Source organism: Adelges cooleyi, unplaced genomic scaffold (assembly GCF_023614345.1).
Source record: "Adelges cooleyi isolate 19-005CV unplaced genomic scaffold, UGA_ACOO_1.1 ACOO_flye_CR_arks_rails_tigmint_CR_PRNA_168, whole genome shotgun sequence".
Lineage (NCBI taxonomy): Eukaryota > Metazoa > Arthropoda > Insecta > Hemiptera > Adelgidae > Adelges > Adelges cooleyi.
In genome coordinates, this window is record NW_026095825.1 from 260,030 (window position 1) to 287,249 (window position 27,220).

Consider the following 27,220-nt stretch of genomic DNA (forward strand, 5'->3'; position numbering starts at 1 on the left):
CCAACAGAGCTCATATGCGGAAACCAAATTGCACTTTTGTTTTATGCTACATGTTCGTGTATATAATTATTAATATTGAGAATATCAAAACTTTTCTGATATGCGTGGACGTCCAAGACAGGGTATCGTCGGAGGAGTTTATTATTATGTGGTGTATGTTGTACCGATAAACAAAATATACGATGCGCTAACAACACTATTGGGAAGCGACGGTGGTCGCAACGGCCTATGATTGAATACCGCGGACAGTTATTTTTGTCCGCCATCGATACACTATGATTGATCGCCGTTCGGGGGATTGCCATGTGAAAGTTTGTATACCTATAGAACTGATGATAATACACTCGAAGGATGTACACTGTACATATTATATACCTGTCAATCAATGTAGTTTCGCGAGTACCTGCTGCTTTTACCGGGTAGGCTTGTTTCCTCTAGTCGACGACTTTTATTGGCTGCAAACGCAATCAAAAGGGTTGGGTTTTCTGACACATACATATTGCCGCCGTTAATAGTTTGCCCTTTACGGAGATCCACTGTAAACTCCAACAGCGGTCGTTCTTGTTTAGCTTTTGTGCTGCCCGACAATGACGTCACCGTGATGGCATAGTCAAATTGATTGCAATACAGTCCATACAAGACAGAAGGACGGATAGTCTGCGCGTTCGGTTACCGCTTGTGGCAAAAAAAAATTCAATTTTAAAACAAAACCCAGCGTGAGCTTCCGCAGTGCTCACAATGATTAACAGTGTTGGGAATTATCTAGATAAAAAATTGTAATTAACATCTTATCTAGATAAAAAATTGTAAATCATCTTATTATCTTATTTAGATAAACAAATCGGTTATCTGAGGTAATTAATCTAGATAGAAATTGTAACTATTTTTTAAGTTATTTATTCGTGGGTTTTACAAAAACAGGTTTCGGGATCCGACGAAACGCATAATGTAGTCCTAGCCTAAAAATATTAATATACCTAGGTCCTAATGAATAGTGATTAGCGATATAAGAATATATTATTAATACATTGGGGTTGGCTTGTTAGACAAGTCCAATATTCCATTGTAATCCAATGTATTTTAGTAGATAAGAGTTATATATGTATTATCGTATAATTTATTATTTATATTCGTAGTTCTCGACTACAGTGCTCAGTTTTGATTTAATGTTGATCATTTTTTTCCCAGTACTCTCGAAATAATTACTAGTGCTATATAAAACGTGTTTATAAGATTTTTTACGATAATAATTTCAAGATTAACATTGACCAAAATCCCAACAAAAAAAATGGTCGAAAGTGCAGGTGTTCATTTGAGCAGAATGGTTATAAATTATATTTTACAAATATATATACATGTCAGGCGAGTCCTGTATCAGTAACTACATATAGGGTAAAGAGTAAAGACTATAAAAGTAAAATAGTAAATAGTAATACAAGTCCAATAAACAATGAGCCGTTTCCAAAAAGTTATTTGTATTTTCAATCAAAATAAAATAACAAAACCTTGTAATAAACATTTTAAACATAATGTGGGCTCTCCGTAGTCCGTAGACCGTATGTGGCCAAAACGATAGTTAAGCCTCAAAAAAGAACAATATGATTATAAATAGTTTCAACCGATAATGAAATGTCCCGTCGTCGATTATCGAGTTTGATAAACTCGTATTTACTTTTTATACGTATTTATACTATTACTGTTGCCTACATAAAAGATGACATAAACAGAGTACATGAAAATAATTAATGACAAATGAACAGAGTAGCCGTAAATCACGAAATCTAATATAAGGAAAATTTGCTCTTTGACGTAACTGTCCATTTCTTAGTACCTACGTCATATTGGTTATTAAATTATTCTGTAATCTGTGAAAATACTTTGTTTCACTCATACATTTTCGTATAACATTTTATGAAGGTTAAAATTTAGTTTATCTATTTTTCATCTAGATAAAATTGTATTTATCTTTATCTTTTAGCTAAATAAATGTTAAATGAATAATTTTATATCTTATCTAGATGATATATTACTCAATTATCCGTTATCTTATCTAGATAACTTTATAGTTATCTTTTCCCAACACTGATGATTAAACATCTAACTATGGTTTTAATGGGAGTTCCACTTCGAAAAAAAATAAGTTGATCTCATCATGGCCGCTATGTCAAATTTACGTTAACGAAATCGATTCAATTTTATCACTCGAGTACATTATCTTAAACAACATTGTTTGGTCTTATACAAATAACAGATGATATGGCATACTACAGCTTGCGAAAGCAATTGATTCCCAGGGAGAGACCTGGGGCAGCGATGCCCATTGGTGTTAGTCGTTTGCAGATGATAGGGATAATTTTTGGAATAGCGGTGGAAGTCAAATTAGAGCAACGGAAATTGGTTGGTATAATAAAGTAAATTGAACAATTTTTTTTTTCTATTAGTGTGCGCGTACCTTAATATTTGATTGCTTTGGATTTGGTGTCTTGGGATTTTTCCGTTCTGATGTAGGTTAATGGTGTTCGATAAAACCAAGGTGTAAGTATAATAGAGAATTGTGTGCGCCAAAATGTGTTTCCTACGACTCCGACTAAACGAATAACTAATTATAAATTATCCCATCCACACATACACGTGCCTATTATTATAATATGCGATTCCGTTTCCCTTCTCTCTATCTATCTATGTATCAATAATATACTTATGGTAAATACGTTTTCAGATAACTAATGTCTGATCCGTTTACAGATGACGAATTCGGCGAAAAAACCGTTTCAATACTTTTGGACGGCGAAGAATCAGAAATGGTTTTCATCGATCATCCTAGCATCGAAATGTCGGTAAGTGGTCGACGCTTTTAACACATTTCAATATCAATTTTTTTTTTTACCTTCTAATCATCTGGTCGTTTTAAACAAACCCGAACAAACCGTAAGACGATGACGTTTACAAAGGACGTCTTACATGCATTTATTCAGTGGTTTAGTATAGGCAATTTTTGTAAAAATCGTTGCTGTTTTCTTATTAACTACATAATATTATAAAGAATATACTAACATATATATATATATTTATAACGTTAAAAACTATCGAATATATGTACTTATATTTTACGGTACCAAAGGACTTTACGTGGATATCAAATATAAGCGATAAGAAGATAACGGATAAGAGATTAGTGGCTCCTTAAATATAGCATGTTCTAAAGTATTGTAAAAATAAGGAATCCGTTTTTTCCAAAAAAAATTTTCAGTACATTGTGATCGAAACATAGCGGGAATGAAAGCGGGTTTAACTAAGTATTTTTGAAATTGATTTTATATATAATTGGTGCACATAGCAGCTGATGTACAACAATAAGTCTGATTTGCAGACCCTTCGTCAGAAAACTAAACCTAAAACAAGAGAAATAAATCAAATATTTAAAACTTATAAGAAAACACGATAAAAAAAAAAGGATCCCGATTACCTAGACTTGTCTTTTTACTTTTCGGTTCGATTAAAGTACATGTAGATCGGCTATCTGGTAGGGAAGAGTGCAAACAAAAAAATGTCTAAAAATTTAACTTTTATTATTAAATAAACATTGAAACATGATCAAACAAATAGTATAAAAAATTTAATTTACAACTCAGACTCTGATTAAACGTCTCTAATGTATGTTTACATTAACACTAACGACTCGAACACACCTCATAATAAATTAGGATTAAAATATAATATTTTTACAGTAAAAATATAAAAATACTTTTTTACTTAAACTTAATTTTGTACAACGTCATAATTAAAAAAAAAAAATTATAACTATTATAATAATAAATAATTGTAATCATAATTTATATTTACTAATTATTAACCAGCAGTAAGTTATTGTGCTTTAGTTGTAATGACATTTTTTTATACAAAAAAAAATATATATAATACGTTAAAAATAATAATTTAAAACAATACAAATGTTAAAAACAATGTTTTCTATACAAAACCGCTAAATTTTCTCAAATGTGGTCATCATACTGCGAATTAATTTTAAAGGTAATTGATTTTTTTTGGTACCTATTTTTAATATTTATTCTTCATTTGGGCAATTCTATCGCCTTTTTTTTTGTGCCTAAGACTTTGGAAACCTTGGGGTTAGCTTGTAACAAAACTTTTATAATGTTTATTGACTTTTTACAAATTACAAGATTAAAAAATACCTTTTTTTCATGGCCACCCGAATCGGCTTGCGTGATTGCTTTTACCGACATGGCATAAAGAGATAGGAAAAAAATTGTACATCGTTCTCGGTAAGACGTGGTTTAATAGTTTTTCTACGTGCAAATGCCGACCATAGTGCGCTTTCAAATGACAATTTATTTTTTATGAGTTCTGAGAAATACTATGTCGTTTTTACTCTAGTTTTTGTACAACTGAATAAGGGATGTACCAGGTGATGGTCTAACAGAGAAAATCATCGCTGGCATAGTGCACGTGTGTAAAACGTGTATTTCGTTGTATTTTACTGGGAAAAGATTTGAAAATAATAATGTCTATATTGTATTCACTTGACGTGTGTTAAAAAAAATGGTAAAATCCCGGTTTTTTTTTTTTTAAAGAAATCTTGTCCCAGTCAGGTTAGGTTTCCATTTGAATATTTTCAAAAGTTGTCAAAACGTTTTTGTTGTCATTTAAAAAAAATATTTTGGTCCGTTGTTAAACGTTTTAAAAACGATACTGAAATATAACCGAAGTGTATTCTAATAAATAAATTAATATTTAAAACCCGTAACCATAAAATAATACCTCATTCTGTCGTTAGCGCTGAAGATGACAACATTATTGCCGAAATACGTATACGCAGAGAGTGTATTATTTTATGGTTAAGGGTTTTAAATATTAATTTTTTATTATATATAACAAAAAGTTGCTCAAGTTTTTTCTACGTGTATCCTAATATATAAAGATACTTTAATATTTTCCAATAGCTGCATACGGGTTAAGTCGGGTTAGTTTTTGATTAAACGCCAAACATTTGTTGGATTTAAAAAAAAAAACCAATCACCTGATTGTTTTATCAACTCTAAAAAAAAATGTGCTCATCACACTTGTGCACTATTCCATTGATTATGAAGCGATTAAAACCAAACGGATTTAAGTGATTTTATATCCAAATTTATAAAAAATAAAAATAAAAATTAGATTACTAATGTGTTCTTACGGGCGATTTTTTATTATTTTTTTGTTATCTGTTTTTAAAGTAGAAGATAAATTGTAAAAGAAGTATGATGAAAAACTCGTTTTGGAAATAAAAAAATGGTCACTACTACATTTTTGGTTCCAATCACTTTAATATAAATTATCAATATATAAACGATTGCGACATTGTACACCCTGTATACACAACGCGGACGGTCGGGCCTGTCATACGACGAAACCCTCAACGGCGTGGGCCACTCGGTTGTCGGGCGGCGGATACCGGCAACAGTAGGACGTGCTAAGGCCCAGACAGGCCAGGCCTACGGACAGGGCCGATATGCCGCATACCACGCCGGCTCCAATGTCGTTAAGCGCAGGGTCCAACACTGTGCTTTGACACATCAGCCACAGCGCGCACGACTCGAGTACGCTGAACAGAGCCACCAGTATGTAGCCCGTGACGTAGTTCCGGTTGGGCAGCCATCGCCACTGTTGAGACCGAAAACCGGGGAAACCTAGGATCAGACATACGGCGGCGGCCAGTAGTCCGGCGTTAAGGTAGTACAGCCGGCCGCGACGTGACATCAGGTAGAAGCACAGCATGCAGCTGGCTGTGCCGGATACCACAAGCACCATGGCGGCCGTCCACAGGGTACACACGGGCAGGGTCTGCACAGGAGTCCTGGGTGGAGTGTGTGACCACGACGGTTTGTTTGGAGATTCGGCTGGCATCTTCTCTTCGACCTGTACAAACATAAGACTATATTAATACCTAATATAGAATTATAGAGGAATAGTAAGAACAACTGGATGCAAAGCTATATCGCTATCTAAACTCATAAGATTGCAAGTATACGCAGACAAGATTCCTGAAATTTGGCGTACTCGCGTTTTAAAAGATAATAAATAAATTTAGGTAAATAAATATGGATTACCCCGAGAAAAGTATTACCTGAAAAACAGAAGACGGCGCTTTGTAGATGGGCTGTATGATGGCCGTGTTCCTCGGCCGGTTGTACTGAACGCCGGTGGCCGGCACGCAAGTGTCCAGATTGTACTCGGACAGAAACTCGGGCGCGCGCCTGTGTTTGTTGTAGAGCGCGACGGAAGACCGGGACCGGCGGACAGTGGGCTGCCCGGGCTTGACGGCGGCTGCCTGAGCCATCATTGGCGCGAACACGTCGGCACGGACAGGCGTGCCCGGCAAGCTGGTGCCGTACACGTCCAGCCGGCGTCTCGCCTTGCACGGCGTCACGGACGCCGTTTTTCTGCCGCCGGCGTCCGCCGTTGGCGTGGACGACGGTGGCGGCCGAGGCGGAGTCGTACGCCTTGTTGTTCGGCCCGCTAACCCGTGCATGTGGGTGCGCAACAACAAGGATCGTTCCGCCGGATCTACCGCGTGCGCGTCAGACGGCCTTTGGATCCTTGTCGGCGATTCCCGGTAGTAAAAAGCCGAGTCGTCCAGGGATTCGAAATCCATGGACGGATCGATGTCCGGAATTTCTTCGTATCTGTGGTCCACCTCGTACATGCCGTTGTAGCCACCGTTGTAGTATCCGTGCGACATGGCGGACGATTTTCTGTAAGAACAAAAACGTAGATATACGACTAAGAAAAAAACAATTCATTTTTTTAAACGAATGTGTCTCTTATGACTGGAGTCTGTGTAAAATTGGGGTCATGACCTAACTTGAATTAGTGACAAGTGGTAGGACAGTAAGGAGCGCGGAGGAGAAGAGACGAGAAGAGAACAACCGATGAGTAAAAGGAAGTAAATAGAAAGTTGCCGGAGGAAGCGACGCACTATTATTATTTATTGAAATTTGTGACTTATTTATCTATTAGGTAGGCGTTGACACAGGATGTAGTAAAGCACGTCAGGCGTTTGTTCGTTTCGAACACGACACCGATTGCAGCTCCAACAAAGGTAGCACAGTGTCTCGCGGATTGTTCTCTTCGTCTTGACCATCAAACCGACACGTATGCGCCCTGTTGAGGGGCTATGATGTATCGCGCTGAGGATTCGATTTATCACGGTCGGTCGAACCGCATGAAAACACGGCTCGATCAAAGTCGGTCGTGTAATGGCGGACAAAGATAATAGGATCCACTGGTGCATATACCGCGTAGTGAATCCGATAATAATTCTCTCGAAGCGCAATTGACGCCGCTGTCACCGCAGCGATATGATGGTTTCGTTCGACTAATTGCATTATCTAATAGTGTGTTGTTGACCCACCGGGGTGCAGTTAAAAATGACGTTAACGTTTTCCGAATGATGGCGGTCGTCGAAACGGGAAAACAGTTTCAGTTATTGAAAACGGCGATTGGAATGACACCCCGGTCACTATCTTTATGACTTCATTAAAAAATACCCTCCTCCTCCGTAGTTTAACAGTTATTAGTTTGCCCGAATTTGAAGTTTGAAACGTTAAGGTTATCGGAGTTCAAAATTTAGGATAAGGGGGTGCACTACGGTTGAGTAACGCGCGCGCATAAAAATAACACTATACTCCACCCTGCATCCCGTCCTAAATTTTAAACCTTAAAACAAATTACAAGCGATTATTCGAAACTGGTTGTCGACCAGTCGACTTTTTCAGCAAGTTCGTTTATAAATTAAATAGTTAATAAAATATGTACGTTATCGTTTAAAAATCTTAAGCAGGTTTAACACAGTAAGGCTATATTTAAAAAAAAAATAAGTTTTAAATATTTATTGATTCATAGTTAACCAATTAACCTGTAAAGGGTTATTCATTTAACGTAAAACACTAATTTTCTCTGAAAATAATTACAATTATGTAGTTTTTCTATTTGGAGACGTTTCAATTAAAATGGCGTTTTACAGTGTTACACAATATTTAAATTTTCATCTTTTATAAGAAATTCTAGATTTTTATCAACTTTTCAAACTTCAATGGCAACGTATAATATATTTTATTGACATTTTAAATGAAGAATAATTTGCTGAAAATGTTGACTGGCCGATGACCAATTTTAAACAACTATTTTCCAATTGATTAAAGTGTAAAATTTAGTTTGTGTTATTAGTGTAGTAGCGTAGTAGTATTCTGCGCACATTACTTAACCGCAATCCACCTTCCGTCTAAATTTTGTATTTAAAATACTTTAAAATTAATTATTAAAAACTAGTTCTTGACCGGCCAAAATGTTGAACAAAGTATTCTTAATTCATAGCGTTAATTAAATGTAATATCCGTTGCCGATGAAGTTTGAAAAGTCGATAGTAATCGGAACTTGTACTATAATTATACAAATATTAAAAAAAAAAAAAATGCAATTATTTTAAGACATTTTGAGTGCCTACCATCAATGGATCATCCTGTATATATTCTCACAAAGGAATCCCCTTATTCGTCTCGTATGACTTTTTTTTTCATTTATGTTTTTCAATATCTGTAACGCGATACGAGCTTTGAACAGCAACCCGATAACATGATTATATCAATAATAATATATACACATTACTCGTATATGAATAAAATTCTTCAGGTTATTTTTTATGACAACACCAAGGAAGGTAGCATATCTTTTTTAAATTGTGCTATTTATTGAATGGCATACATACTCTGAACATTAACAATAAAAATTACGGCGTTACATATTATCTTTAAGAATGACGATATATCAGACTGCAAACGAGTTGTATCCTGTCTTTCGCTGAATAGTTTATACGAAAAAATGTTTAATCAAATACACTCTTTAGTCGTTTATGAATGAAACGCAACTAACATAATATATTGATTGAAAAATGATATACTGATTATCTCAGCTCAGCTCAGCTCGGTCTTTCCGATTCGGCCGATTTGTCTGCAGTATCTTCGTCGTTCTTAATTTACACCTGACCGTCGCTCTCTTGGTCTCCCCGGCGGTCATTTACCGACCGTCGAGGGCTGTTCTGACGGTTTGTTTTTGTCTTCCCCCTACCCATTTGTGTATATTTGTTGGTTAGGACAAGTGTCCTAACCGACTTGCAAACGGTGTAATTAATTGTTTCGAAGGGAAACGTGAGAAACAAATTAACATCGGCGGGCAGAACACACCGCGTATGCAATGAGCGTTTGCCGTTGTGTAATAATAATATTTTCAAACCACAAAGGCGTCGCATAACGCCGCAAAGGGTTCGCCGTTAATTTGCCGAAACCCTAATGCGGCCTTCTCACGTGTTGTTATACCTAATAACTACTAAGGTTTACACGAAAATACTATACTTATATAACCGTTGTTAATTATTAGTAATAATTGGTTACCGGGGCCGTCTACACCGCGTTCACTGTAAACCTGACGACGACGTTCACCGGCAAACCGCACAGACCGACCAGCATCGCCTTGTAAGTATTCGTCCGTTTACATAGCACCATAGCCGGCCAGAGACACATTGTACCGGCATTGGTAGACCTTTAAAGTTTAAACTCGAGTTTAAGTTTAAACTCGAGCTGTGACCTCCAATACGCGGAGTTAAACACAGGGCACAAAGGTTTACAACATCCTTTAAGCTTTACACGCAATTAGCTGCCGTAACGTTAAACCTAACCTAATCGCCAATTACTACAACGACCCCGATGGCCGTACGATAAATCAACAACCTACTCCCTGTGATAATAAAGCTAATAGAAATTTAAAAACTAACAACAAATCACGATGGCACCGAGTACTGCAATATAAAATTAAGGCTATACCTGATATATCAGGTTAATCCTGATAAATCTGCGCTGAAAATCGCATCCGTCAAATGTATACAACTAATTTAGGATATTAAATATCGTATGAAGAGTTAAAGTGTAAGAAATGTTTATTTTTAATATACTTATAACAAGGGCTCAAAATACGGTTTTTTTTCTAGATTACAGCAGTGACCAGAGTTGGGCACTTTTTAAGCGAATAACGAATAATTTATTCAAACAATTTTTTTATTCGACAAAATCTAAAATGATTTAGTTTTAAGGAGTTTTGTATAGGCAAAATTTAAGAAAAAAATGGTTTAAAAAAATGTCGACCATGTTAATTAGTTTTCCGGTTAATTTGTAAAAGCTCCGAGGTACTTTTTTTAATTTATACAATTTTTCCTATTAGTTAAAGACATTTTGACTTATTTTAGACCAAAAAGAAAGACAAAATTTCGACTACTTAGGATAGTCCAATTCAAATTACGTAAAGAGATTCGAGTTCTTTGGCTTCTTAATTATGTTATGTAGGAAGACGATTTTCATTTAAAAAATTTCAGTTTCTTGCAATCAAATAAACAAAATTTACAATATTTTCGATATTAAAACACAATTTGTTTACATAAAAAAATTAAATAGTCTGCTTCCAACATAAAGTAAAGTTGCCAAAGAACTCGTACGTGTATCTTTGCAGAATTTAAAACGGACCATCTTAAAAAGTCAACATTAAGTCACCTGTAAATGTTCCAAAACATTTTTAAAGACATTCTTAGAACGTGTACGTGCATTACTTTAAAAATTATTCTTTTAGGTTTTTTTTTTTGTTGTAGGTCATCAATTCCGAGCTTTGTCTATAACGCTGGTGTTCTATTTTACATAAAATCGCTTTGGACCCTTCAATGGAATCGATCATTTGGGTGTATCGCGGGTGCCTATAAAGGAGAATTATTTTTTTATTAAGCGAAAACGATGAATAACACATCCTATCGCTTTCCATTTTAATACTGCTGCCAACGTCCATCTCGTATTTTTATTAAAATAACACAATATAAATCAGAAACGTCCATGCAGGAATATATTATTTAAAATAAGTGTATCGGTGAAAGGTTTGTAATGTATATATACTGTGTACAGTCAAATGAAACAGATAATCATTTTTTATGCGAGTATGATGCGTAAATGATGATTTGTAATGGAAACAAAATTTAAAAATCCGGAATCGAAGAGGAAAATTACTTTTATGTAGATAATAATGATACAGCTATAATAAAAAATTGAATCAGTATTAATAATATAAACTCGAGTATTTTTTTTTTTCAATTTAACGTATTTGCCGTACAAAAATAAATGTATAAAGAGAAAATATTTTTTAAAACCCCATAATATTATATTATATTTATATATCAATATCATCATTTATCCAGTTTTGAATAATCACTTTTTGAGTTATTAACATATCAATTTACCATTATAATTGAAAAAAAGACATACATCTTTTTACAGTCATTCCCAGTCTACACGTTTAAATAGTAAAAAAAAAAAATGGTAATAACTTAAGAAATATTTATCAAAAAGTGGTTACAAACACGAACAATCACTGTTAAAAGTAATATATTTTCAAAGTAACTATAATATATATTTATATAGGTATTTTGATCGTTAAATATAATAAGGATTTTGTTTGTAACCCTCTTAACTAAACACGATTATTTTGCAACAAAAAAAAATTCCTGCAACATGAAATTTCAATAACCCTGTATATTATTATGTACATCAGCTATGTCTGGCAAGTCCGCGCTGTTAATTATGCCAAAAAGGGCAAAAAGGCGCTTTTGAAACTTCCGACAAATGTAAACCGAACCGTGTACGTTCTCAGAAGCTCTCATGGCTTTTATGTAGGAAACTGTTGGTCTTAATCAAAGCTGTGTATTTTTGAGCAAGGTAAACACGACGGGGTTACAATAATTACAACGGTGAACTACATTATTATGTAGCTAACTTCGACTAATAAACGGCGAGACGTTCTCACCAGAGACCTCCTAAACTGCGGTTATTAGGCGAGTCTATTAGCGGCTGTGGAAACAGTAAATATTATTATCCTCGTGTTCAAAGTACAGCAGCTATTCGATAGTACCGACGAAATTGATATAGGCTTTTTGATTTATCCACATATAATAAAAGCGGCAAGAAAAAAAATATATATATTTTTTTTTTTACCAAAATAAACACAATATGCGAGTTTTCCCATTTCCCGTTTGGCCGCCGTTTGTCTACAAACGACGTGTCATAATATGCTGAAATCGAAGGGCCGCGATTTTGCGCGTTAAATGTAATTTATTTATTTTAAAAACGCTAAAAAACAACTACGCCCGAAACGTACATTCCTTAACGAATAGAACTGGTTGGACATTGCGTTTAGAGACTCGAGAAAAAGCGGAATGACGAAAAACATTAGTATGTTATATTATAATATATTATTTAACAGGGACACATACAATTGATGTTGCACGCGGTCGGAATTTTCGAGAATTCCAGATGAGAGCTCTCGTTTGAAAAATGATTTCCATCCACCTCCGACGACGGCGGTAACTACTTTTGAACAAGAAAATTTGATTTGAGATGCTCCCCACGACCAGTGCCCAACTCCATTTATAACCCCATTTACTGTTGTACTTGTGCGCGAAGAGATATAATGCGATTTGTCGGAAATGACTTATCCCGAGCATTGTCGCCGTGTCGTTCGCAATAATAATATATCATCCGATAAAATGCCACAACGAACCGTTGGTCTAAAATAAACAGAAATGCAGTGAGGAATTGAGTTCGGGTGGAATAGGGTTGGGGGGGGGGGGGGAATGGGTTCCTCTGTTTTCCGATAAGAGATAAAAGATATGTTGTACGTTCAACGTTCAAATTAGAACTAAATGATAAATTCAAAACGGTTTGAGGGTCCAAATTCTCTACGAATTGTTTTAAGCCAGATATTAAACACTACAATATTAGCCAGAAACTTGATGTTTTAAATATACTAGCCACCTTAGATACTAGCTTGTTAATTCTTCTTAATACACTATATCGTTGTCTATAATTCCACCACTACTCTGAATTTATTCGGTACTTCAACGAGACATGAAAATGCTCTTTCGTGGTTGCTGATTCGGCTGAAAAACTTTTTTACCTAGCGACTGGCATTCGGTTAGTGGAGGGGAGAGTGTAACACGAAAGTGTGTATATAAGGTGGGTGAGATAAAGGAGTGATAAGAGGGAAATCTTTAATTGCTAAATTACTGGTAAGAGACGGAACATCACATCTCGAGACGTGTTCGTGATCCAATGCCTTTCCTTCAAAGGAGAGATTAAACTTTTACAGCTTGATTTCTAGTCAAAACAATTATTATTGTTCGGATTCATAATCGTGTATTGAATTATAACTCGGATTAGACTATCGGGTTTGGACGTTTATGTTTGGCCGGTGACTGAGGTCACTCTGGCGAAATTTGAGATCAGCGCCTCTGTACACCTTAGGCAATTAACAACGATATAATAGAGTCATCGGTCGCCGTTCTTGGGTACGTAGCACCGCGTTTCTGTATATTTTAAAATCAATAGTCGAAGTTATAAATTGAATCGGTTATGCGTCAAACGAGCCATCATAATAATTATTACACTCTTGCTGTACGTGCCACCTGTATTTGTCTCCCGCTGCTGCTACATCGTTAAATCTAGCAAACGCAAGCGCGCCTACTTGATTCGACTGCTTTGAGTCCACAACGCCATGCTTGGCATACTTGCAACGGGGGGTGGGGAGGGGGGGGGAGTTTTGCCTGCAAACTTTGTTGGGCGCACACAAGTTTAGCATAATTCCCTACGTCGACCAACGTCGGTGTATAAAACCTCTTATCCCTCGAGGGGCCCAAAACCAATTGGATTATGTTAATGGAACCGATGAACCCTAAAAATTGTCAAAAAAAAACCGACTTTGTCCTGTTCTGCGATATTTCTGCGGTATGTTTTTCGCTGAAAAACTCGCTTAAGTAACTGTCACTCTCGTTTTGTACTCGAGGGTAGTAGGTTTATTTAACTCAATTTGCCCGTAGCGTCGAGACTAGACATTTATTTCTATTAGATCAGACCAAATGATTATCGAAATTTAAAGAGGATGTGGAATTATTGGCAACAGGGCTGCAGCACTACAACAAGCATAATTAAATTTCGGTTACATCCTAAACGTCGGGTGGTTCGCTCTTTTCCCATTGCTCGCTTTATTCGGCCTCTCAGAAGGTTCTCAGAATTTGATTTGCATAAAACCCTTTTATATACCCACACAAATACGCGATCATTTAGTAGTACATCGTGGGAATTATTCGAATAGGTACTTTAATAAGTACAAATATTGTGGGACTACTTGCTCCCTAGCCGAGACGGTATTATTTAGCAATGCCTGTTGTCACCAATAAGGCAACCTAGTTTATTACCTCTAAATTTGTGTTTCTCCGCGGCAAAATTTTCCAAATGGTATGGTGTAGCAATCATCCTCTCCGTGTTATCAGCAGCTATTTCTTTGGTCGGTCAAACTTGATCGCCATAGCTCATTTCCCAGGGAAACTTGTAATTATTATTACAGCGACCGAATCCCAACGAAACCAACAACTATTTGCGGGGATTGCCCGCTTTGGCCGAAATCCGATAAAACCACGGATTCCTCCAGCAAATCGGTCATTCCCGTTAATCCCGGCAAATGCGCGTTAAACCGCTTTCACAAATGGCAATGTCGAGGATGTCTATACGTAATTAATCGTTTTTGCCATCGAAATCCCTGACTTGAGGGGGAAAAAAAATGTACAAACAGCAACCTGCTATCCTGCTATCCTGTGCAAATTGTTAATAATATGATATCCGACATGTAGAACAACGTCATGAAAAATGTGTCATTTTTTTTTCCTTCAATATTCATCGTATTCACACGTGTTTGAGACGACGTTATTGTTTTATTATTATTATTTTTTTTATAACGCATATAAAATCTATACAGGCGGATAATAACGTTCGCGACTCGTATTCGTTATAGGTGATAATATTATATTCGCTCTACGGAGACGAGGGTCCGCAATTATTTTCACAGGCTATCATAATAATATATGATGGAAAGAAAACTGTAAAATATTACATTATAATATACATAACGAGCGGAAACACAAAAAAAAAAAAACGGTATCGATATGTTTTTGTCCAAATTAGATATGTCGTTTCATTCATACATTTTGTTATTGGATATATTTTCCAACAATACAATTTATGTTAACAATATTATTCCGATTTTGGTTTTGCGACGACGGTTTTTGCATAAAACACAATGTGCACACTAATAAAGCGTTGAAAAATTATTTTATATTTTCTTTCGATCGAATAAAATAAAAACTATACTTAAATCTGAAAATATTCTATATATATATATGTCATCGACTTATTTGTATGTGAACTAATTGACGACGATGGACTATAAAACAGCAAGATTAATTTGCGTACACTTAAAATTTTCCTATATTTTAACGAGCTCGTCTATCAAAGTGCATTATGTATGACGTATTACTTGTAAAAAATGTACTATAGTAAAGTTATTCTCACATTTTCGATTTAAATTCCTCGACCAATTAAGATGGAACATATTTGGATTTGGTTTATGATTTTAGAATTTTGTTTTTTTTTAACTATATTATATCCTGACTATATTTATCAAATTCGGCAAAAAGAGAATCCTACAATAATAAAATATTAATATAATATTACAAACTAAAACGTGTATTAAATTGAATAACCCAATAAAAACTGATGAAGATATTACTTTTTAATGTAGTAATTAATATTATGCGTTGACTTTCATACTATAGACACAAATACAATATAGGTAGATTATTTTATCATTGGTGTTAGTCGTTAGTTTAGGTATTTTTAGTTAACATTAAGTATTTTATTCGTTAATATTCAATACAGTTGTGTAAATTAGTATCGAATACAATAACTCTGATAATTTTCAAAATACACGGTAGATGTATCCAGGTAGGCATTAACTAGATAAAATAATCTAGATACTCTTTACACTTTATGACTTTCAGATAACATATTCCATCTTTGAAGGAATAGTCACAAAATAGATTAAACTAGAAGAGACACTTCTATTAATTCAAATGCAAACAAAAATGTTTGTATGTACAAAAAATATACCAAAAAATAACTTTTACCGGCTTAACATTTAACAATAATGTCTATTTTTAATCCAGATAAAAAGATTCTTATCATCTATTAGTTCATTCAAAAACTGTTATAATGAAGTGGGTGTCGTTGATGTACGATGGAAAGAACCAGTAATATTATACCGTATACCTGCGTAGTATTTTTTTTTTTTATGACCAACTTACATTCTTTAAACATACCGAAACCCCTTAAATCATCCACGCGCTTTATTTTTTTTAGTTATACAGTTAAAATTTAATTACTATGCTCCAGAAACGTAATTACGGTTAGCCGCGTCCGAGCAATATTTAAATTTAAAAAAATAAATAAATTAGCGTCGTTTTTCAGAGCCGCACAAGTCGCTTAAAGGCTAGGTAACTTGTTAGGCCGCTATTAACAGTAGTCGAGTAGAAGTTTCATTTTATGTATAATTTTAAAAACGTATTTGGCGACCACGAAAACGCATAATTTTACCTGTATTCAAGCACTTTGAACTAAAACGTTTACAGCGTGCCAAATGTTTTTCTAAGTGGGTTATTTGGCAAAACTGGATAATAACGGATTGACCAGTCGGTCTAGTATGTTGTGAAAAAAATCGCCTAGGACGAGTCTATTGAAATTCCGAAAACGATTCCACTACTACTGGCACCCCCCCCCCCCCTTCAACCCCTTCACCCAGCGACAGATTTAGCTTTGCAGGAAAACTTTTTTCGACCGGTAGTTAATCCAGAATTAACGCATCGGAGATGTTGGTCGTTTCCGTTTTGTTTTTTCAATTAGTTATGCGTTTCTTTTAACGAATAAAATATCCGACAGAATAATTAACCAACACGGGTTGTGCGTTGTTAGCAACATCAAAAAAAAAAAACAATAATATCATTATTTTGTATTAATTCCCCATTGACCGATGGAATTAAAGGCTAATGGTTGCCGCAAACTTTATTTATTTATTTTTTTTTATTTTGCTATTTCTCCTTAATTTTTGTTTAGCTTCAACGCGAAACCAACAAGATATTGGATTTACCATTATTATAGTTTTTCCTTTTTTATTTTTCGGTGTCTGGAAATACGATTGTTTTTTTATTTATTTTTTTTTTTCACTTTATACCTTGGCAAATCTGTACCCAGATGTTCCCGCCGCTACGGCAGCAGCTGCCGTCGTTGAGGATTAAACAAAAAATTCTAATCCGAAACTTTTCTCTGTCGACCGGTTAATGTTGCTTTGATAATACCACGACGTTAAAAAAACGCATCTCTCATACCGTCCGTGTCGGTTTTTACAATTATTTTTAATCGTTATATTATTCATTCGTTGCCGGCCGCAATAACTCGAGCACATTACAAGCAAGTGTACCTAGTTTCCACTACACTATTTGATCGCCGAAATTGATGTGTCCGGCTGTAGAAAACATCCATGTTCAAATGATTGAGTGTATTAAATCCCTAAAAAAATTTCATGATACAGTACTTTTTCCCGTAAAAAATAATAAACCTATTTATTCTTTCCTCGAAGGAAGAATACTGGATCGTGAATATCTAATAGTGCCTTTAAGAAGGTCCATGGTCATATCCATTTTCTTACCCTCCTACTATCTGTAATCACGTCCAATCCTCTGAAACTAATCCTTAATCCGCACTCTCTTAGCACTATCAGAATAGTTAGGTTAAGTTTGCGTCAGACACATTCATTTCGAAAATAATGAACCGTTTAAAACTATTTCAAAAAAACAATTTTCAGGCCTTACGTCCAAAAGCTACCCACAAAAAGCAAAGCAATAACAGATCTTCTACTCCTCTATTTTGTCTGTACTTATATAGGGAGTTAACCAAATAAAATGTCTCGTCGCCGCAATGTTGATGAAATCAGCTAATAATAAATATACGGTAGTAATAATAATGACGAATGTTAAGGCGAAATTAGCTGATAACATATATGATAAAAAACTGAAAAGAAGGTGATAGCCGCTGATAGCTGAGGGCTAGCTGATAACATATGGTTAGCTGGTGTAAAAGACATTTCATTCATTAACGTTTTTTAGGTTTAACTCAAAATAATCAATTTAACCTGGATTCCGTTAGGAGCAATATCTAAAAGAATACCTCAAAAGGAGGTTACTTAACTATTTTTAAGCAGGCAAAACTTTTAACGACAATTTTTATGACATCAATTTTGCAGAGGGGGGGGTTAGGTTTTTTTATTTTTGACCTAACTAAGTAGAGTATTTCTGTTCTATAATCCTCCTAAATGAAAAAAAACGAATCCATAGTTAATAAAAGTAGAAGTAAGTTTCTTTAGCTAAGAGGATACATTTATTAAATCACAGAACGAAAATAACTTTTGGTTCATATTTTAAATAAATATTTTAAAAAAAAAAAATAGCTAATAACTCAAAACGTATAGTAGTTTTATCGACCAACGATGAACTTCGTTTGCACAGCAGCATATCTTCCTCGAAAAAAAGCAATATAATCAAACCAGATTGTATAATGTAATTTCTATTGAAAAATATCATATTGTCATAACAATAACCAAATGGAAAACTTAACGTATCATAGTGTGCTCGGATTTATCCCAGCGGGGTAGCAATTTCCTAGAAATAATTGCGCCAAATCGGAAATACAAAATATTATTGTATGTTGATATTTATTTATCATTTTTTTTCATTTTTTATCGTAGCTTGACCGTTGGCCATTGCAATACCGTATACGTTTTATTATACATAACACTAAGTTACGTTTAACCAGCAACGAATGGACGACCCAACCTAACATAACATATGGCTCGTTAGAAAATAATATTTAAAAAATACACATCAGGACAAACAATTTGACTCCTTTGTTTTTTATTTTTACTTATTATTGGTGGATTGGTCTTTGAAAATGGAAGTAATGATTCCGGTTTAGTTCGAAAATCTCACTCGGGAGTAATAATTATTTAAGAAAATTAACCAAACGCACGCTTGTCTCGCGATAAGCGTTCGACTTGAACATAGTCGCACCCTCGTCCGTTAATAGAGTCTGACGTTATCCTTATGTGGATATCATCTAACTCCATAAATGAAAAGACACCGACTGCTCAAAATAATCGTAATTATTATTGTTATTATTGGACCACGTGTAAAGAAAAATTAAAACCGATTTATAAATAGAGTCGCAGAAGAACGCCAGCTGCACGGACTGCGAATAGATTGTTTGTTTCTTCTAAAGCAGATACAATGTATAACATATTTTATGTGTGCAACATAGCAGTATATGTACGACGGTTGATTTATTATAAACAACGAGAAGAGACCCGTATGTCTAGACGTACATTCGATCCTTGGCAACGGCCGTTAGACTTAGCTCGAATCAATAACCCGAACGCTTATTGTGTTCAATCTAGAGTATTTTTTGAAAAACAAAGCCTCCAAAACTCGGTCAAAGTCGAGGAAGTGACAAATCATAACAAAACACCCTACTACCAGACTAATATTTGGACCCGCAAATACCCCCCCCCCCCCCACAAAAAAAATAAGAACTCGTGTATTGCTACATTTACAGAAAGCCTAAAAAAAAAATGTTGAAATCCTTTTATTCTTTGGGTTTTCAAAGGTGAATTTTTTCGATTTTTTTCTCTTTTTAAGTACGATTCTTGATCTAAACACTGGCTGTATGGCGATATAATCGTTTCGGTGGTTTAAACTCAAAACTCAATCGAGGGCCAAACATAAAAAAAAACTCATCACTCGAAGAACAAGGCAATTGACGGGACTTTTAAAATTAGATTTACAATATACGAATAACGATATCATGTTTCGTTCAACATAAATAAATATGGATATGGCTATCGATATTTTCATTCGGTTTTGGCTTTTTCGTCAAACCGTGCGTAAAATGTAAACGCCGTGTATTTTCAAAACGAGAACAACTCTGTAGCACCCCTTGTGAAAGTATAGTAATTTTTACTCACCGTTTTTTTTTTTTTTTTTAACGCCAATTAAACATTCGTATAAGTGACGCCACCGCGACGTGTAGACAATTCAATTAATATATTATATAGAATTTTTAAAAAAAAAAAAAACCGTCACCAAAACTAAGAACGCCAAGACCGAACGAAACTATTATCCAACGCCACTCGAAAACTGCCACTCGCCTACTACACTATTATACACTTGGGGTACGAGCCTCGTATAGCTGGAAAGCCGTTAAATTTAACGGTCAACTTTTTTGGCCGGCGGATACCCCGTGTCCCCTCTTCTCCCGCCGCTTCCGATTTCCCGCCACGGTCGGCTTACCGCTATGAAATGATAATTTCATTAGATACAATAATAATATTATTTATTAACAGTACTACCGACCTGAGAGTCCTGTGCGTGTGTGCGCGTGTGTCTTTAATATCCGCTTGTGATTTTGCAAACTCAACTCGGACGGAGGGAAAACGCGGCACCGGAGGTGTGCGAACCGCGGCAATTCGACCGGCGCCGGGGCTTAACGTTTGACTACTAGAAGGCAACCGGTTGCGGGTCTATCGTTGCCGGGGCGAGTATGGGCGGGCCGCTTCCTCGTGTGTGCGTTGTGTAAACGAGGGCGGCAGATGTTGGGCACGCGACCGAGGGACAGCAGCTGCAGTACCGGCGGCGACGGCGGCAACGTGTACCACCACCGCGCTATGCGTGTACACCGCCGTATAGTAGGTATACCTACTATAATATTGTATTATAGTACTGCAATTATTATTTACTACGTCCAATAATACAACCATCACGACGCTATGTAGCTTGTATAGCGTATAGCGTACAGAGTGATCGACTTTTCTTGGAAAATTATTGAGATTTCGTAGATTTTCTTTTTGAAAAAACATTTTTCTCCAAGCTAATTTATAGTGTTCAACATTTTATTTTATTTGATATATTCCAGGACTTTGTCGACTTTAAAATTTTCAAACGATAACCGTACATACTTGATTAACTTTTCGAGTTAAGAATATTTTGCCGAAAATTTCGACTGATCGATAACCGGTTTTGGATAATTATTTTTAAAACGATTAAAGTTTAAAATTTATGATGGGTAGTATTGTTTTTATCTGTACACTTCACCGCACTTACCTACCGTCCTAAATTTTAAACTTTTCATACTTGGCGAATTGGGGCTCACTAACAGTGTGTGACAAAGGAATTTTTAATGAAGTAATAAAGATAGGTTAAACACTGGTTGTCGACCAGTCAACATTTTTTAGCAAAATATTCTTAATTAAAATCTGTATGTTATTATTAAAACTTTTAAAAATCATAGAGCTCTATGATAGCATATTATTTTTTATAGAGGTCTAAAAAAAAAAAAAAATTTGAATACTGTAAAATATTGTGACCAAAAGTGTCTCCAAAAACGCTATTACCTTCCGAAAAAATGAGTGTCTTATTCTTTATGATCCATCAACTTTTGCATTTTACATATAGGTACGTTTAAGTTTTTAAATTGAGAATAATGTACTGAACATTTTGACCGGCCCAACAACCGATTTCGAATAATTACTTTAAATTGACTAAGACAATCAATAGGACGGCAGAAAGTGTGTGTCTTGCGTTAAATGAATCACCCTGTATATGATGTGTGTACACACGTCCGCCTATGACGAAACAAACCCCTTTCGGTTTTAATACAATTTTTTTTTTTTGCAACAAGAGACCATTGCATAAAAACGAGCCATTTCGAAATGTTACATTTGCCGAACGAAATATTTAAAAAGAAGCAAAACCTTTTCTATGAGTGCTAAAACCCTTATGGACTTGGATTTTTTAAACGACAATATATATATATACAAGATATAAGGTTAAATTTTTAAAAAAACGATATGTTACAATTGGGTGAACTATTAAATGCTGTCCGAGTGTGTGCAGAACTGGTAGAGTTAAAGATTTTTTTCGGAAAGGTCCTTATCGAATCCGTCAATTTGTTCTTTTGTGCGAAAATTGATAAAAAAAAAACAGATATTTTTCTTCGCACCGCTGTAACGTTTTTGCGCGTTAAAGTAAGTACTATATATTTTATACGTTGCCCCGCGGTACACGGTAAACCGTGCTTCGGCAGCACCCCCCCCCCCTCGAAAAAAAAATAAAATTTAATGTCTATAAACCCGAGGAGGAGCAGCTGCTGGTGCCGGCTCTTTTGTTTGGGGTCCCGTGCCCGGCGTGAAATGAGAGGGACGCGGTGGTGCGGTCGAGGGGTAATGAGACTACACTCGGAAGGAAAGAGGATGTACATATACATTTATATTATACCGCTGTTACTATTATACACAAAGGGAGACCGGATTGCTGCCGCCGTCGTCGTCGTCCGTTGGTCCGTTGAAGTCTATATATATATATATATATATACATATTTATACACATTATACATGCGGGCAAAAGAGGGGAAAGAGACAAAAGAAAATACAAGAAATAAAGAAAGAAATCACCGAACAGAGGCGGATTGTGTAAAAATATACGTTAAAAGTCGTTACCGACAGACGCGTGCCTTTGGAAAACCACAACCGATTGTGCACATGGCAATTAGTCGCCGTTTTGGCCGGTTGGTTTTGCAAAATTATCGAAAAACAACTGTCTCGACTTTCATTGTTTATTGCCGTACCGATTCATTACTTGGTTCCTCGCAGCAAGTAACAGTAGTAGTAGTGAGTAATTTTTTTTTATTTCATTAAAATCTCAAATAAAAAAAAGTCATGACTGAATTTAACTGGATCGATATTTTTCAACATTACAAAATCAATTATTTACCAATTTCGAAAAAAGCACTAATACGTACACTACACACTATATTATGTGGCATATATATATATATATATACATACACTATACATGGGGCTAAACGATAAGATAAATAGCCAGTACAACGAGGTCGGAGGGAGAGGTTTTTTTTAGTAGCTGTTATTATTTTCGCACTAAAACCATTGCATAATTATTTAAAAATCAATTTGTATATTATATGTAAATGTGGTAATTGCAAATCAATGGAGCAAATGTGTATGCAATTTTTTTTATAAAAACAACCAACAATATTCGTATTTTATTTAATTACGTAGTATACTAACGTTTTACAATTAACCGTAGAGTTGACCCTAATATTGATTTAATGTAATATGAAATTGGATTCGTTGATAATATTTTTAAAAAAACAACTCACGGTGCACTCTGTTATGGCAGAGGGTTGTACTTTCAGTCGTCTATCCTAATAATTATATCACAACTAAAAATATATTTTTTATGTACCTGTTGTCTTATTCACTCGCGTACGATTGCTCGCATTTTTTGGGGCTTTACATTAATAAAACAATTTTTTTTTTTTTGAGAAAATCGTGTATGCTTTAGTCTTATTTTAGATTTACCTTCAGTCTAATTTTCAGACATAAAGTCCCAAAACTACAAATGTCATAAGCTATAGGACGTAATAATTTCAAATGTTAAGCTGAATGTCGTTTAGTTTAAATTTAAAACCGTTGAATATGTCATTAGTCCCGTTACGGAATGTCGACATAAACATAACATATTGATTATTATTATTATTGACAATTGTTATCATTACTAACTGATTGTGTTAAGCTGTTACTGGAATTAACTATAAGCGTAGCCGTAGAATATAACTTTGTATTAATTAAATGACTTTGGATCAGGCTATAGTTTAGATCCTGAGTTTCTTTTCTCTATGAAAGCAATTATAATTGCGGTTTTCTGTCAATGCGATTACAAGTTGAACTAGCCAACATTCCAACAAAACTTCCCGAGCTCTTATGATCATCAGTTTAGTAATACCGCAAACCCTATGACCTTTTGCAGGTTAAGTTGAAAGTGTAATCAATTGTGCTAGACGGTATAGTGCTGTCTAAATAACTCTGAGTCAAAGATACTACTTGAGACGTTGGCATTCAATTGAATTGATCGTCAAGTATTAATTTTAAACCCTCATTCCGTCACCAAATTTATCTTACTATTACTGTATTAATTTACAAATTTACATTGACAACGAGACAATAAATTAGTTAAAACAATAATAATAGCGATTCTAAAAGACTCGTTGATAATATATTAGCAGATAATATAAAGCTTGGCACTTATTTGAGTAGTAGAAATAGTAAGAACTACAATAACATAAAAAGTAAGCCGTTCTTCATCAGTATCTATTACAGTCTCAATTGTCATTCAGTATAGCTTTTATCGATATTTAATATTTCTACCGTCTACAAATACGCACCGGAGTTTTCTGTTATAGAAAAATATAAATTATTTTTCTCTTCTACGCAGAAAATCATAGAATCATAAATATGTTGTTGGGCTTAGACGACGACAAAACCAAATCATACTTGATTGAATTTCAAACATATCCTCTCCCCCCCCCCTCCGTATCCATGTCAATAATTCCTAAAGATCTGTAACTAGGGCTACACCCCAGTATGGTTCGTCTCCACTAAGACCTATCCAGCAATGCTATTTTTTGTTTTTTTGAAGCCTGTCCAGTTACGGCCAGTAGTTTGATGTTTAGATTTTTTGATGTTTTTTTTTTTAAGTTGGGTTAGGTTAGGTATTTTGTGTAAGTTTGACACGTGAGGTAGGTCCGATTTATATGAGTTTTAATTGGTTATTGACATTTACATGTCTTAGCTCTGGCACATAACCGAAAAAGAAAGTTTTTCAGCCAAGTCTGCAACCACGAAAGAGCATTTTCATGTCTCGTTGAAGTACCGAATAAATTTAGATTAGGTGTGGAGTTATAATTTAAAACAAAAAAATTATATGGAGCTTCCAGTTACAGCATAAGGCCAAGGAGATTAAAAAATTATGTACAATCAAGTTTCTGGCTAAAATTGTAGTGTTTATCATCTGGCCAAAAGTAACCTAACATAGAGAATTAAACTATTTTGAATTTATTATTTAGTTCTAATTTGAACGTTGAACGTACAACATATCTCTTATCTACTATATCTTACCCCTCTCCCCTACCCACTATCTCCCGTCCCTATCACTCACCCTTATTTCCCACTCTATCCCTACTCCCTAATCTCTCACCCCTATCTCCCCCCCTATATCCCTCCCTATCACTCACCCCTATCTCTTACCCCTATCTCCACCTCACCCCTAATCTCCCACCCCTATCCCCTGTCCCCAACACCAACCCTATCCCACCCCCACCCCTTATATCCTACCCCTATTTCCACCTCCAACCCATCTCCGTGTGGTAACGCTTCTTTGGTAACACTTTTTTTCGGTTATTTACCGGCTGAATCTCACCCTTACCTCCTACCCCCTATTCCACTCCCGTCCCCAACCCTTTCGCTTTTTTCGTTACGCTCTTTTGGTAACGCTTTTATGGTAACGCTTTTTTCGGTTATGTGCCAGAGCTAAGACATAAAAATGTCAAAAAGCGTTACCACACGGAGATGGGGTTGAGGATGGGGATGGGGGAGGGAATTAGCTCTAGCACATAACCGAAAAAAGCGTTACAAAACCGTTACAGGGGGTAGGAGATAAGGGGATAGGGGATGGAAGATAGTGGGTAGGGGATGGGAGATAAGGGGTAAGGGATAGGGAAAGATAAGAGATATGTTGTACGTTCAACGTTCAAATTAGAACTAAGTAATAAATTCAAAACAGTTTAAGGGCCCAAATTGTCTATGAATTGTTTTTAGCCAAATACTAAACACTACAATATTAGCCAGAAACTTGATGTTTTAATATACTAGCGCTTGTTATTGCTTCTTAATATACTATATCATTATTTATAATTCCACCACTACTCTAAATTTATCTCGGTACTTCAGCGAGACATGTAAATGCGCTCTTTCGTGGTTGCAGACTCGGCTGAAAAACATTGAATTTTTAAGTAAATTCCGGAAAGTATCTAATTTTAAAATGCTGCCAAACTTCAATAGGTCACTTATGCGTGAGCCCGTCTTAAAACGATCCTAAAAGCTGAATTTCCAGTTATTTGCGCCCCTCGCATTGACTTCATCTCGACCGGCAATAGTGACTGAGCACACAGTTTCCGCGACTAAACCATTTAGTTGTGTATGCATAATTTAATAGCCGGTTTACCAACTCCTTAGCTTTTGCGGAGAGATACATCCGCCAACGTTCCGACCGCTGAATTCAATATAGATGATCGCTTTTAACGGTCGGTATTACAAGCATACAACTTTAATCCCTTTTCGTGGTCGCTGTTACTTATTAATACGGTATCCGTTCAGCGACTATTATCGCAGTGCGGTTTAGTTATAAATTATATAAACCTCTTCGCGACATTCGCGTGATCGGTGAAACATTATCAAGTGACTTGATAGACGGTGTGTGTTTTACACTTTGAGCGACCCCTTTACAATGCGTATAAATATAATAACACATGATATACATAATTGTACTAGTGCTTGAATAGTTCAATCCGAGAACAAACTCAGTTCAGTGCTCGTCCCGGTCTTGTAGTAATGAACTAGTTTCTTCGGTCGTTCCTACTAAGGAACAAATTTCGTTTATGAAATTTAAAATTCAATACAAGTACAAAAATCAGTTTCGTTTTAACTATGACGATATTTAACTACGTAATCATATTTGTTAAACGAAGAAACAATATAAAATTAAAAAATTCAATATGATTAGCAATCAGAACAATAATTTATTGTTTAGACTAGAAATCGTTGGTTATGGTACGCGATAATTTTGCTAAAAATACTATACAAATTCAATATTTTCGTTGAAAGAAAAACATTGGCTCATCTTATGGTATCTTGCGATCATCTGATTTTCTGTTTCAGCTATCAGCTGATTTTCTTATCAATAATATCTTATCAGTTACCCAAAGATTATTGATTTCGTCTTATCCCTTCCCCATTATACTTTATACCTCTCCATCTTATCCCATATTTCTCCATTCCAATGATGACGTCACCGTAAGGCTTTTTATGTACATTTTTCACCTACAATACGTTTCGTATGCGTACCAAATGATTCATTCAACATTAGTGTTTTACAGACATGATCGCTTTGGGATTTCAATAAAGCTAATCCAACCAAACCCGTACGTCTGTCATATATTACAGTACGGTATATTATACACAAATACATTTGGATACAACTAAACTACTGGGAGATTGGCATCAGCCCCATATA

At 35.3% G+C, this 27,220-nt stretch overlaps 2 protein-coding genes across 3 annotated transcripts in view; one reads left to right on the forward strand and one right to left on the reverse strand.

Annotated features, from left to right (window-relative positions):
- Window positions 1-27,220, forward strand: part of LOC126833022 (uncharacterized) — a 92,172-nt gene that overhangs the window by 55,964 nt on the left and 8,988 nt on the right. Inside the window, exon 5 of the mRNA XM_050564126.1 lies at window positions 2,746-2,837. Coding sequence (XP_050420083.1) covers window positions 2,746-2,837 — 92 coding nt within the window. The remainder of the gene's footprint in view (window positions 1-2,745; window positions 2,838-27,220) is intronic.
- On the reverse strand, window positions 3,860-20,551 carry LOC126833024 (uncharacterized). 2 transcript variants are annotated; one of them, XM_050564129.1, is made up of 3 exons: window positions 20,429-20,551; window positions 6,125-6,752; window positions 3,860-5,916 (listed from the first exon to the last, which is right to left on the reverse strand). In XM_050564129.1, exons 2-3 carry the CDS (start codon window positions 6,737-6,739, stop codon window positions 5,398-5,400), a joined length of 1,134 nt encoding a protein of 377 aa, XP_050420086.1. In that variant the 5' UTR covers window positions 6,740-6,752; window positions 20,429-20,551; the 3' UTR covers window positions 3,860-5,397. The 2 variants fall into 2 exon arrangements, with proteins under 2 accessions (XP_050420086.1, XP_050420087.1); XM_050564130.1 differs by lacking the exon at window positions 20,429-20,551 and adding an exon at window positions 8,504-8,565.

What these genes read in the sequence shown, in the direction of transcription:
- LOC126833024 (XM_050564129.1), bottom strand. Translation starts at nt 6,739, where the DNA reads ATGTCGCACGGATACTACAACGGTGGCTACAACGGCATGTACGAGGTG. An exon ending in CGCCGTCTTCTGTTTTTCAG is followed by an intron (nt 5,917 to 6,124) that starts GTAATACTTTTC and finishes ATGTTTGTACAG; the next exon opens with GTCGAAGAGAAGATGCCAGC.